The sequence below is a fragment of the Trachemys scripta genome, chromosome 10 (genome assembly GCF_013100865.1).
Source record: "Trachemys scripta elegans isolate TJP31775 chromosome 10, CAS_Tse_1.0, whole genome shotgun sequence".
NCBI lineage: Eukaryota > Metazoa > Chordata > Testudines > Emydidae > Trachemys > Trachemys scripta.
In genome coordinates, this window is record NC_048307.1 from 44155490 (window position 1) to 44168958 (window position 13469).

Here is a 13469-nt window from a genome sequence, read left to right on the forward strand (position 1 = left end):
CCCATCCCAGCTCACCTCTGCTCTGCCTCCTCCCCGAGCACGCCGCCCTCGCTCTAATTCTCCTCCCAGACTTGCGGCGCCAAACAGCTGATTGGCGCTGCAAGCCTGGGAGGCGGGAGAAGTGGAGCAGCGAAGGCGTGCTCGGAGAGGGGGCGTAGCAAAGGTGAGCTGGGGTGGGAAGCCCTGCGGCAGCTCCCCCCCCCACCGCCCTGAGGCACCCCCGCGGCAGCTCCCTCCCCCCCGAGCCCGGGAAGCCGTGCGGCGCCTCCCCACCCCAGCTCACCTCTGCTCTGCCTCCTCCCTGAGCATGCCACCCCCGCTCAATTCTCCTCCCAGGCTTGCGGCGGCAAACAGCTGATTGGCACTGCAAACCTGGGAGGCGGGAGAAGTGGAGCGGCGACCGCGCGCTCGGAGAGGAACGCTGTAAAAAAAAATTGGGGGCACCGCTTTTTGGCGCCCCTAAATCTTGGTGCCCTAGGCAACCCCCTAGTTCGCCTTAATGGTAGCACCGGCCCTGGCGTCACATTAGCTGTCCTCTAGTTATTTTGTACAGAAGCTGATTTAAACGATAGGTTACAGACTACAGTTAGTAGTCCTGCAATTTCACATTTGAGTTCCTTCAGAACTCTTGGGTGAATACCATCTGGTCCTGGTGACTTACTACTGCTTAGTTTATCAATTTGTTCCAAAACCTCCTCTAATGACATCTCAATCTGGGACAGTTCCTCAGATTTGTCACCTAAAAAGAATTGTTCAGGTTTGGGAATCTCCCTCACATCCTCAGCTGTGACAACTGATGCAAAGAATTCATTTAGTTTCTCTGCAATGGCCTTATCATCCTTGAGTGCTCCTTTAGCATCTCGATAGTCCAGGGGCCCCACTGGCTGTTTAGCAGGCTTCCTGCCTCTGATGTACTTAAAAATTTTTTTGCTATTACTTTTTGAGTCTTTGGCTAGCTGTTCTTCAAATTCTTTTTGGCCTTCCTAATTATATTTTTACACAGCATTTGCCAGAGTTTAGGCTCCTTTCTATTTCCCTCACTAGGATTTAAGTTCCACTTTTTAAAGGATGCCTTTTTGCCTCTCACTGCTTCTTTTACTTTGTTGTTTAGCCAGTGTGGCTCTTTTTTGGTTCTCTTACTAAGTTTTTTAATGTGGGGTATACATTTAAGTTGAGCCTCTATTATGGTGTCTTTAAAAAGTTTCCATGCAGCTTGCAGGGATTTTACTTTTGGTTCCTTACCTTTTAATTGCTGTTTAACTAACATTTTTGTGTAGTTCCCCTTTCAGAAGTTAAATGCTACAGTGCTGGGCCACTGTGGTGTTTTCCCTGCCACGGGGATGTTAAGTTTAATTGTATTATGGTCACTGTTACCAAGCGGTCCAGCTATATTCACCTCCTGATCCTGTGTATGTATTTCCTGTCATAGTCTAGTGTTAGATAGATTTATTATCTCTGATATCTTTGGGGCAAACTCTGCTCTGCAGTATTTGTGGGGCAAAGGGCTGGGGAACAATGGGAATTGCACCTGCTTACTTCAGGGCTGAATTTCTTACCCCTCACTAAGTATATTTCTTACATGAAAAGAGCAGCTCAGTAACTGTGGCTGTCCTGGAGTGGACTCAGATTTGAAATCAGTCTAGCACCTCTACTGATCTGGTTTTAAAAACAGCAGGATAATCTGAAAAGAAAGCCATAAGGAGAATATAGAGGGAAGTAGAAAAATGGGACAATGAAAGGGAATGCTTATAGCTAACACAATCTTACAGGGGTTAAAATTGTTTGGTTTATTGAGTAGTCTTGGACTTGGAAACATTCACAATATTTTATAAGGGCAGCTAGCTGGAATTCCATATTTGAATGTCTTTAGTAATGCCATCCAGTATTCTAGTGCCTGTTGCCTTGGTAATCAGAAAGACAGGGTACCAGCTGATTGTAACTGAGACCTGCATTGTTCCTACTGCCACATGTTTGCTATTTAATGTGGGATAATGACAGCCTGAAACCTCCTTTTGTTCCAAGCCTTTCTCCTTGCTTACAATTCCTGGAGGTTAATTGACTGTTCTGCAGTTGTGAACGGCTGAAAACGTGTATGTATTTTGTTTTTGGCTGTCTGGTTGAGTCAGCAAATGACTCTGTACGTTTGCCCTGCATTTGCTGAGGCAGGAACTTGGAACTGCACAGGAACTTGGATGTGAAGAGATGCATAATGTTGATTCAGAAAGTCAGACTTCCTCCAGTACCTAAAGAAAATTGTCAATCATATTGACTTTCTAAACTAAATTGCTTGCTTTTTTGCTTAGCTTTGGGGAACGGAAACGAACTATGAGGAACTGCTTATTAGTTTCTGAACAACCAGAATAATAATTATTTTTAGAATTGCAAAACAAGACCATAACAACTGTAGTCTGTCTCTAGTGATCAGATGGGGGCAATGACATTAATTCTTTGGTGTTGGCATTTGACTTTTCATTACTCAGGCACCATATGCTGGTTGCTGGGAGTTGCACAGAGATGACTTGCTATTTCTTGCTCTTCACAGATTCTTTAAAAAGTGCTAATTTGGTTGGAGAGGGTGTCAGTCATCCACATAAAAATGCATTAGTTGACCAGTGGGGTGCTTGTAAGGCAGGGGTGGGCAAACTTTTTGGCCCGAGGGCCACATCTGGGTGGGGAAATTGCAGGCAGGGCCATGAATGTAGGGATGGGGCAGGGGATTGAGGTTCGGGAGGAAGTGCGATGTGGTGCGGTGTGCAGGAAGGGGCTCAGGGCAAGGGGTTGGGACGGAAGAGGGGTGCAGGGTATATGAGGGGGTTGAGGGTAGGGGGTTGGTGTGCAGGAGGGGTGCGAAGTGCGGGAGGGGGCTCAGCAGGGGTGCAGAGAGGGGTGCGGAGTGCGGTTGGGGGCTCAGAGCAGGAGGTTGAGGTGCAGGAGGGGTACAGCAGGGGGCTCAGGGCAGAGGGTTTGGGTTTTGATGTGGCAGGAGGCTCAGGGCAGTAGGTTGGGGTGCAGGAGGGGTGCGGAGTTCAGGAGGGGGCTCAGGGCAGAGGGTTAGGGTGCAGGAGGGGTGCAGCAGGGGGCTCAGGCCAGGAGTTTGGGGTGAGGGGTGCAGGAGGGGTTTGGGATGCAGGCTCCGGCCTGGCGCCGCTTACCTTGAGCGGCTCCGGGGTGGCAGCAGCGCGCAGCAAGGTAAAGGCAGGCTCCCTGCCTGCCCTGGCCCCGTGCCGCTCCTGGAAGCGGCCTGCACCGTGTCCCTGTAGCCCCTGGGGGAGGAGGGGACAGAGGACGCCGTGTGCTGCTCTCGCCTGTGGGTATCTCCCCTGAAGCTCCCATTGGCTGTGATTCCCTATCCACCAGGGCTGCAGAGACATGGTGCTGGCCACTTCTGGGAGCAGTGTGGGGCCTGCGGTACAATCCCCAAATGTCCACAAATAAAAGTAAAACCGTGTTCAAAATTGCCCCATTATTTCAGGGCTTTCAGGAATTCCTTGGGTTCACAAGCTCTGTGTTCATACACAGAGGATTAGTGGTAATCTTTCAGATTGCATGGCTTTTTGGATACTTCGTGTGGAGTCTGTGTCTGGGACCCCCACTTATTTTGCATTTGAGACTGATTTTAATACAGCAGGATGCTTAGATGGTGTTCCAGCGGCTATCCAGCACCATGTGCTAATGCTTATCCACAAATGCCATAACTCTTTGAAATCCTGCCACTGTGGCCAGAACTGATAGAAGTGTCATATTCTTAGTGGCTCCTCCTAACAGATTAGGGACATCCAGACTTCACATCAGAAACTTGTCCTCGGTTAATGTGCTATTTAAACTCCCATATTATGTCTTAATTTATTTTTTTGTAATTAAGTGACAGAGTATATTTTTCAGTCGTCAGAGTGGTGTATGTCGTTTGTGGAACCAGGAATTTGATAAGTGGCTTGAGAATTGGTGCAGTGTTGACTCGTGCATGGATTCTTTAAATCTTTATCAGCAGTAAAGCACTTTCTTTTGAGGAAGTCCCAGATTCCAAAGGATTAATCAATTTTGCTTAATCTGGGTCAAAGTGGCATTTATAAAAATATTCAGATTAATCAGGTCTGACTGTACCAAAGCAATAATTCTAAATAAGCTGCCAAACTGTTCAGTAAATCATAAATTTATAGCTGGTATGAAAATAACATGCCATAATCACAGTACAGTAGATGTCATTAACATAGTCTTATCACAGTAGCTAGTCTCATTACTTTAAATTCCTTTACTTCAGCATAAAAATCTTTGAGCAGCTGAAATTGTATTTTCTGATGAAATAATAAATCATTGAAATTGCCTATCTTTCATAGGCAGATCTATCTCTTAGTGGGGTATAGAAGGGAAAAATAATTGGACTTACTCTGAGCATTTGGGGCCAGGAACAATCTTTTTGTTCTGTGTTTGTACAGTGCCTAGCTGTATGGGGGTCTGGTCCATGACTAGGGCTCAGATGTGCTATGGTGATACAAATAAATGAATAATAATCTAAATATCTTTGGTCTGACTGCCTTAACTACAAGTTAAGAAAATAAATCTGACTTTTCAGGAAAGGTCATATTATATTTTTAATGTATACTTCATCCATTTTGCATCATATGTGCTGTTATGGACATATAGGCATGATTTTTAATTATACTCTTCCTGTGGCTTTTATGAAGAATGATATTGCCTGCTATTTGCTGTTTGTTACTAAGCATTTTTCTTAATAATAGTAGCACTTACAGCACTTCTCATCTCTCCATCTCCAATCTCAGAGTGAATCATGCTGTAAAAGTGAAAGGATATTAAATGTAATTATATTATGGTCACTATTACCAAGCGGTCCAGCTATATTCACCTCTTGAACCAGATCCTGTGCTCCACTTAGGACTAAATCAAGAAGTGCTTCTCCTCTGGTGGGTTCCAGGACCAGCTGCTCCAAGAAGCAGTCATTTAAGATGCCAAGAAACTTTATTTCTGCATCCCATCCTGAGGTGACATGTACATTTAAAAATGGATGGCTTCAAAAAACAAATGAAGTTCCATGCTGATGGGGTTCCTGATGGGAGAATGAGTGTTCAAATCATATGGATTGTGGATGTGTTACAAATTAATAATGATGATTTGCACTGGACTGCGCCATAACTAAGAGCTGTATAAAGCTCAGTGTTTTGTTTTCATGGTTTCACAATACTGATTTTTGGGTTAAACAAACCCAATAACTCAAAACAAAATTGGACTTAAACCATCAAAGTCTGCATAGTTTCCACCTAAAACCATAATTTTGCCTAGGAACACTCAAAACTTGACCTGGGCTCAGTTGAAACTCATTCAGATATTGCTGAAAGCTTTCCAGACATAGAACTTAGACTTCCAATTTTCATTATGGGTGTTTTGCGCAGGTGCAGTGTACATAATATACCTGAACAACAAATCAGGTATGATAACAACTTGAACAGTGCTGGTAAAATATTCAGCTGTTCAAAACAGACCATGTTAATATTGACCTGTGAATATGAATCTGGGTTCAAATGCTCTCTCACGAGTGAAATCCACATGAAACAGTTCTTGTTTCTTATCTGACATTGGAATGAGATTATGGCCAAGAGAAAATGGTTGACTATATTTTTCATTTTCATTTTATTCTAGTAGCCTGAGGGATTGTTGTTATAACAGGATACAAATGGAATTTTATACAGGTGCTATCGTAGGGGGAGGTGGACTGTACCCAAATAGAATGAAATCAGGGAGGATTTGATTGAAATCACTAGTCAGGAAGACTCAATTTAATCATGGATTTCTACATAAAAGCGCATTGTTGTTGGTTGTTATAACCTTAATACATATTCTTCACAACTCAGAGATAGATGAGATAGAGAAGACCCAAACGGGTCTCTTTTACGACCTACTGCCATTATAGGTTTTACCTTCTAGTGAGAGAATGGTATGGTAGATCTTAAATCAATGAAGGCTACACTCAAAGACCTCAAGACTTCTGGAATATGCTGCTCAAACAGTTTCGCTTTTGTTTCTATTGCCTGTCCTTTCCTTCTCACATTTATCTCCAGACTTCTTCTCCTTGTCCAGATCTATTCTGCCCCCAACAATCTTATATTCATTGAACTTTTTGAAACTTTGCACTTTTAGAGAGAGGTAAGGGATTGACTCTGTGTACACAAATTTCAAGAGGGACAATAGGGTTGAGGTCTGTTATTTCTCATCACTATATATTTATTTATTTAAAAACATTTTTGCTGTTAACAAGCATGTTATCTCTAGAGACACAAATCCACAGTTTGAGAACTGCAAAACTAAACATCTCTGATGGTATCTTCTAGACCGGGAAGGGGGGAGGGGGAGGAGGAGGAGGTGGGGGTCGGGCCACAACCCCCTCCCCTAACCGGCTCTCCATACAATTTACGAAACTTGATGCGGCCCTCAGGACCAAAAGTTTGCCCACCCCTGTTCTAGACTGAGCACTGAGTCCCATTGGGTAGCTAGAAAGATTAACCTATAGAGAAGCCCCTGGCACCCCATAAGATTGGGTTCCTAATCCATGAACTATTGAAACTCATTTGCGAAAGTTTTCTTAAACATTACATGAATATATTGTCTCATACTATAGAATTAGAATTTATAATCCCTATTCCATTATGAGATATCTTTGAGCTATAATCTATCTTAATTAAAACTATCAAAAAGCATTTTATCAAAAAAATCCAATTTAATAAAAAAAAATCTGATTTTTTTTAAATCATTGATTTTTATCCACCCTGAATGAAATGCCTTCAGAGAATATTAATGCAAAAGGGACTTTAATCTTGCAGAATGTGGCCCTTTCCCCTAACAGTTCATATGATGTAAGTATAGAGGAGTATTGTAAGACTGTGGTAGGGATATCACTCCTGGAACCCTGAGAGCCCACTATAGGGCTGTGTCCATGCTGGTAGTTGCAGTTCTTCATTGGCGGTAATCACTCATTTGCCATAGTGTCTGGTTTATACATCTAATTGTATTTCAAACCAGTTTCTAATGTTGCTGATTGGCAGAATGATTGTCACCTTGTTAAAAATATGCTCCTTCTGTGAGTACCGGCTGTTCTTTTGCAGTTGAAAAGGATCTCCCTGTTTCCCCTTCTTCTTCCAAGCCTTCTCTCCCCCGTCCCCCACCAAAAATTGCCTATGTTCAGATGTTTATTCAGTCTGTAGAGTAGCAGGCATTTTCAGTCATTACTTTCTCTCTGTATGTAGCATTCATGCTATCTCGATGGGAGCTTGTCAAATCCAGTGCATTGTACTAAGTGCCTCTCTTTTAAAGTGTCTGTGCTAGTTTGCTACTTTGTACGGTAATTGTGACCCATCCTGCTCACACTAGAAAGCGGTGGAGTTTTTTTTCTAAACAAACTGCAAAAAAAAAAAAAAGGGGGGGGGGGGGGGGGGGGAGGGAGAAACCATCCAGGCTACAAACACTGTCAAGTTGAACCACTGGAAAAGCACTAGAAATTACTAGATGTAATGTAGAAAATTGGGCTCTCAAACATGCTGTTGTGCCACTTTCTAATACTAGCTCTATGTACAGAGTTATACTGGCCTTGTAACATCTCATGGAGCATACACTGGTTTTTCAGTAGCTGCCAGACTTGTGGCCCTTTTTGTTTTCTCCTAGAATTATTGATTAACACTGGTATTTTTGTTTTATTAGGTAAAAGAAGAGATGCTGTTTGAAGCCCTGGTTACCAGAAAGACAGTGACGGTGGGAGAGAAGCTTATTTTACCATACAAACTTGGAGAGGTACGTGATGTTTTATATTAAACTGGAGGAATATTAACATGGTTTTCAGTGCTCTGGTGTGAGAGCGTGAAATATACATGTCATGGTGCCAGGAGTGGCTCACTGCTAAGAATGTCAAACTCAGGTCAGACTGTTAGAAGCCAGGGCAGACACCCCAGACGGGTGGTATATTCTATCATTAGATTTTGCCAAGCCAGTAACAAAAGTATACTCATGGATCACTGTATTAGATTTACCATGGAGTCACAGACAGTCCTTTTATGCTCTCTAGCTTCTCTTTACCAAACAGACAAACTGGACTTTATGATGAAAGGTTATTAAAACCAAAATTCACCACACATTAGGTTACTTCCAGCCCCAAAGAGCCAGTCACTTACCCCAGGTCAAAATATACTCCAGATCTCACCAAAGACAATGCTGTAGCCAATCCTTTACTAAACTAAAAATAATGATCTATTAATTAAGAAAAAGATATGAGAGTTATAGCAAGGTTAAAAGCAGGTAAAATACATTACAGGTGAATTAGAGTTTATTGATTCAAAATAAAAGCAGAGATATAGCAATCTGCCAGTGTCATGGAGTTTTATAAATTCTCTCAGGGCTTCCCAAAAATGACTTTTGGGGACCTCTGTCTGGCATCTGGAACCTCCCTGTTAGTGTTCAGATGGATCAGAGGTAAGGATCACTCCCAAGGCTTCGCTTTTATAGCTGAAACAGGCTAGCAAAATGACAGGGGTCTTCACCATGTGGGCTTTGATGAATAGCAAGCCCTGATCGCCGTGAGTTTTCAAAGATAATGGCCAATGGCTCTGCACTCACATTCGCCAACTCCTTTAGCACCCTCGGATGCAGCGCATCCGGCCTCATGGACTTGTGCTCGTCCAGCTTTTCTAAATAGTCCCGAACCACTTCTTTCTCCACAGAGGGCTGGTTACCTCCTCCCCATGCTGTGCTGCCCAGTGCAGTAGTCTGGGAGCTGACCACCCTTCGTGAAGACAGAGGCAAAAAAAGCACTGAGTACATTAGCTTTTTCCACATCCTCTGTCACTAGGTTGCCTCCCTCATTCAGTAAGGGGCCCACACTTTCCTTGACTTTCTTCTTGTTGTGAACATACCTGAAGAAATCCTTGTTACTCTTAACATCTCTTGCTAGCTGCAACTCCAAGTGTGATTTGGCCTTCCTGATTTCACTCCTGCATGCCTGAGCAATATTTTTATACTCCTCCCTGGTCATTTGTCCAATCTTCCACTTCTTGTAAGCTTCTTTTTTGGGTTTAAGATCAGCAAGGATTTCACTGTTTAGCCAAGCTGGTCGCCTGCCATATTTACTATTCGTTCTACACATCGGGATGTTTTTTTCCTGCAACCTCAGTAAGGATTCTTTAAAATACAGCCAGCTCTCCTGGATTCCTTTCCCCCTCATGTTATTCTCCCAGGGGATCCTGCCCATCAGTTCCCTGAGGGAGTCAAAGTCTGATTTCTGAAGTCCAGGGTCTGTATTCTGCTGCTCTCCTTTCTTTCTTGTGTCAGGATCCTGAACTCGACCATCTGATGGTCACTGCCTCCCAGGTTCCCACCCACTTTTGCTTCCCCTACTAATTCTTCCTGGTTTGTGAGCAGCAGGTCTAGAAGAGCTCTGCCCCTAGTTGGTTCCTTCAGCACTTGCACCAGGAAATTGTCCCCTACACTTTCCAAAAACTTCCTGGATTGTCTGTGCACCGCTGTATTGCTCTCCCAGCAGATATCAGGGTGATTAAACACCATTATAAATTCTGGAGGCAAGCGGTGTTTGGGGTGGAGGTTAATAGCTCGTGACCCCCCCTTGTAATGACCTTGTAACCCCATGAGAGGTTCCAACCCCCAGTTTGAGAACCCCTGCACTAGTACACATCAAACCGGTATATATACAATGTAAATAGCATTCAGCGGGTTCCAGACAAATGTAGGCAATAACATTAACATTTAACAGACATGTGCATTGGGACACTTAACACTGTCTTGAGGTTGTGGCCTGAGCTCAGCTAGCTGCGAGCGCTAGCTGCGAGCGCCACAATACACTTAGCTTTGATGAGTTCTGTCTCTTTTAGACCCTTTAAATATAAATAAATATAGGAAAAGTTGGTGTGGAAGAATGTCTCCAGGCGATTGACTAAGATTGTTCACCCTACCACAGCCTTTGCACTCTTTACATTCTTGCAGATATTATAAATTGTTTTGTGGGGATGTGTGACCATTTTAATGGAATGCTACATGCCCTCATATCAAAATCATATGACACTGAATGTTGTAGGTGCAGTGCTTAATGATTTAAATGGTAGTCTATACTTGTTCATCTCAGAGTATCATTCTGTATAGACACCTGTTGAAGACTTTTTCAATGAGATTCTAAGCAACTGTATCAACCTTGGAATAATTTATTTTTGAGACCAGTGGAAGATCCCCCATAGAGGACTCCTATGAGTCATTTCTTCAGTCTGTTTGCATCCTGGCTTCTTATTTTATGCTTTGGCGTAACCAGGAATGGGTGGGTTTCCCTTCACATCCCATCATTCTTCTCTTTGACTGGCCCAAAAGTTACTTCCAATGTGCTGTCTGATACTCTTGGGCAAGACACTGCCCCAGGGGATGACATCTAGGACTTTTGCATAATAATACAGGTCAGGGATACTGGATGGGCATGAATGACTTTTTAAATAAGTGATTTTCAGAAATTGATAAAAACTGTGCAACTGGTGAACAGAAATACATAGTTCAAGTTCTTGTTTTTATATATTCCACTGTTGATGTGCATGCACCCTATAAACTTGAGTTTCCCTGTCCCCTGAGTGTCCGCATGCCTCCCATCAAACGGCATAAAGAGTGGCCAATTCTGGGGGGATTCCAACCTTTGCTCAGGTCCTTTTCTCTGCCTGTGGCTAGGAGTCAGAACTCGCAGTGTCTGAGCTTCACTTGCTGTGTGGTCTGTTCTTATATTATAAATAGATAGCTACCTAGCAGTCAGTCAGTCATTAGGGTTAGCTCTGATAGCATTTCCTTACTTCATATTAGAAGAAGAAACATTTTCTTTCTTGCTTTTGAGAGTGCCCAGGTATTGGACCAGTTGTTATGACCAAACATAAATATCCAAGCCTTAAAAATTGTCCTTTGTGCAAGGCAGTAATGCTTCTTAAAGATGGACACATCAGATGGGTATTGTGTCTTGGTGAAGGCACTTAAAAGATAGTTGTGCCATATATAAATCTTTCTTAAAGAAAAATTGAAAGAGCTAGCGAGTCTTGTTTGAAGATGTTTCTTCTGGATAAGTCAGTGCATCCCTCTTCAGACACTGGAGTGTCTGGGACTGAAATTCCTGAGCACTCATCCTCAAAAAAATGCTCTGTTGGCTCCTCAATTTGCAGATCTGAGACAGCTGCTTCTTAAAGATTCCATATCCTTGTCTAGTAGACTTTCAGGGCATGGGGGAGAAAATACCACCAAACTCCTAAAAGGAAGAGATCCAAGTCTCCTTCACTGGGTCCTTCCTCAAGAAGGCATAAATACCCTCAAATTGCCTCAGAAAAAGGTAGCTCAAGGCCTCTGGCATCCATTCAGACACTGGTCACTATGCCTCTAAACCAGTGGTCTCCAACCTTTTTACACCCAAGATCACTTTTTGAATTTAAAGGCAACCCAGGATCTACACTGCCCCTTTCCCGAGACCCCCCATTCCCCAAAGTCTCTCCCCTCTCCCCCGTTGTTCACTCTCCCCCTCCCTCACTCTCTTTCACCTGGCTGGGGTTGGGGTTCGGGAGGGGGTGCATGCTTTGGGCTGGGGCTGAGGGGTTTGGAGTGTGCGAGGGGGCTCTGGACTGAGCCTGGGGCAGAGGATTGGGGTGCAGGAGGGGGTGAGGGGTGCTGGCTCTGGGATGGGGCTGGGGGTTGGGGTGCGGCCTCCCACCGGGCAGCACTTACTTTGGGCGGCTCCCGGTTGGCAGCGCAGCAAGGCTAAGGCAGGCTCCATGCCACTCCTGGAAGGGGCTGTTCCCGGCCAATGGGAGCTGTGGGGGCGGTGCTTGCAGGCAGGAGCTGCGCATGGAGGGAGACCCCTACCCCTCTACGCCCACAGGGTCGCGCTGGCCACTTCTGGGAGTGGCATGGCGCCGGGACAGGCAGGGAGCCTGCTTTAGCAGCAGCCACGGTACACCACCAGAGATAGCGATTGACTGGGAGATCCTCTAGGATCGACCAGTCAATTTAAATCAACCAGTTGGTGACCATTGCTCTATACCAACTTTGTTGGTCCCTAAGAAATCACCTGTTACTGACACCTCTGCACCAAGGCCCCCAGTACTGATGTCCTCCATTTGCCTACCTACAGCATCAGAGTACTTGGTACAAAGATCCTGTCTGGCATTGATGGTTTTGGTACCAGACTTACCACTGTGATTAGTAGCGAAGGTAATACCTCTGGCCACCAACTGCTGCCCCTTCTCCTGTACTGATCAGAGCAGACTGAGGGTGCGCCCAGCTCTTCAGCTGGGACTGATTCATGCCTACAAGAAGAGTAGTCTTTCTTTTCCCCTGGCTTAGATAACAGCAGAGAGGTGTCTCCAGTTCATTCCCTAGAAACTAAGATATTCATCCTCCTCTAGTATGTATGGGTAACCTAGGGCTCATTTCTGTTACCCCAAACATAAAGCTCCAAGACAGATATTGCATGTTGGTCTCCATCCCATGGCCACCTTGTCCATATGCCTGTTAGACTGAGATAAATAATCTTTTGTCAATTACCCTGGACTCTTATCACCAGGAGGTATATCAATGGTTATTTTTGGTCTTTTGAGATGAGTCATGGTTGATTTATAATAAAGCGTTAAATTGTCTGTGTTCTGTGTGCCCATTCACTGAATTATTACTGCATTGTGATTAGAAACATCATTGTGTGTGTTTGCTGAAACAGTAGCTTGAAGATCTGGTGATGCCCCACTGAAAACTTTGAAAACTGTTTTCCTTTGCAACATTTCTACTTATCTATCCAATCATTTCTGTATATATGTTCCCTTCATTGTTAAAACTGAGGTAATTTGTAGGAAAATAGATCTTTCGTTCCTAGATATTTGACCCTCCCATAAAATATATCTATTTCAAAATTCCCCTGGATAATGGGGGAGAAAACCTTCAACCTGGAGAATGAGATTGAAAATGACAGCTGTTAAGCTTGCGAGGAGCAGCCATTTGCGATTGCACATATGCACATTCACATGTATGCATGCTGCTTATCTATATTGCACTGAATCTTTACTCTCCCTGATGGCTCTGTTCTTTGAGTCACAATGAAATTGACAGGGTTACTGTACTTGAGTACAATTTTAGTCCCATACCTGCTCTCAGATATTGAGGTAAAACTAAATGTAAGGTCATATGAATAGCTATGATCCCAACAAACTCAGCAGGTTATTGCAGTTTTATTGAAGAGGGCTGGAATCTGCTCTCCCTGGAATCCATTAATTCTGTTTGAGTTAGCTATAATAGCTTTTAGAGAGGAATGTTAAGCTATTTCACTTCCAATCCCTATTGGTTCAGAAGTGGGGGTTGGAGCTACAGTCCCAGTCTTAGTTCCCCCCAATCACTAATGTGTTGTGCTTTGAGTAGATATATAGGAGCCATCTTAATGTGTTACTGTCAGGGGACATTTT

The 13469-nt window shown here is 43.9% G+C and overlaps 1 protein-coding gene across 7 annotated transcripts in view; it reads left to right on the forward strand.

Annotated features, from left to right (window-relative positions):
* MYO9A (myosin IXA) overlaps positions 1–13469 on the forward strand; it is a 455456-nt gene that overhangs the window by 259792 nt on the left and 182195 nt on the right. For all 7 annotated transcript variants that reach the window (XM_034783136.1, XM_034783134.1, XM_034783141.1 and 4 more), the window contains one exon: positions 7705–7794. In XM_034783136.1, coding sequence (XP_034639027.1) covers positions 7705–7794 — 90 coding nt within the window. The remainder of the gene's footprint in view (positions 1–7704; positions 7795–13469) is intronic.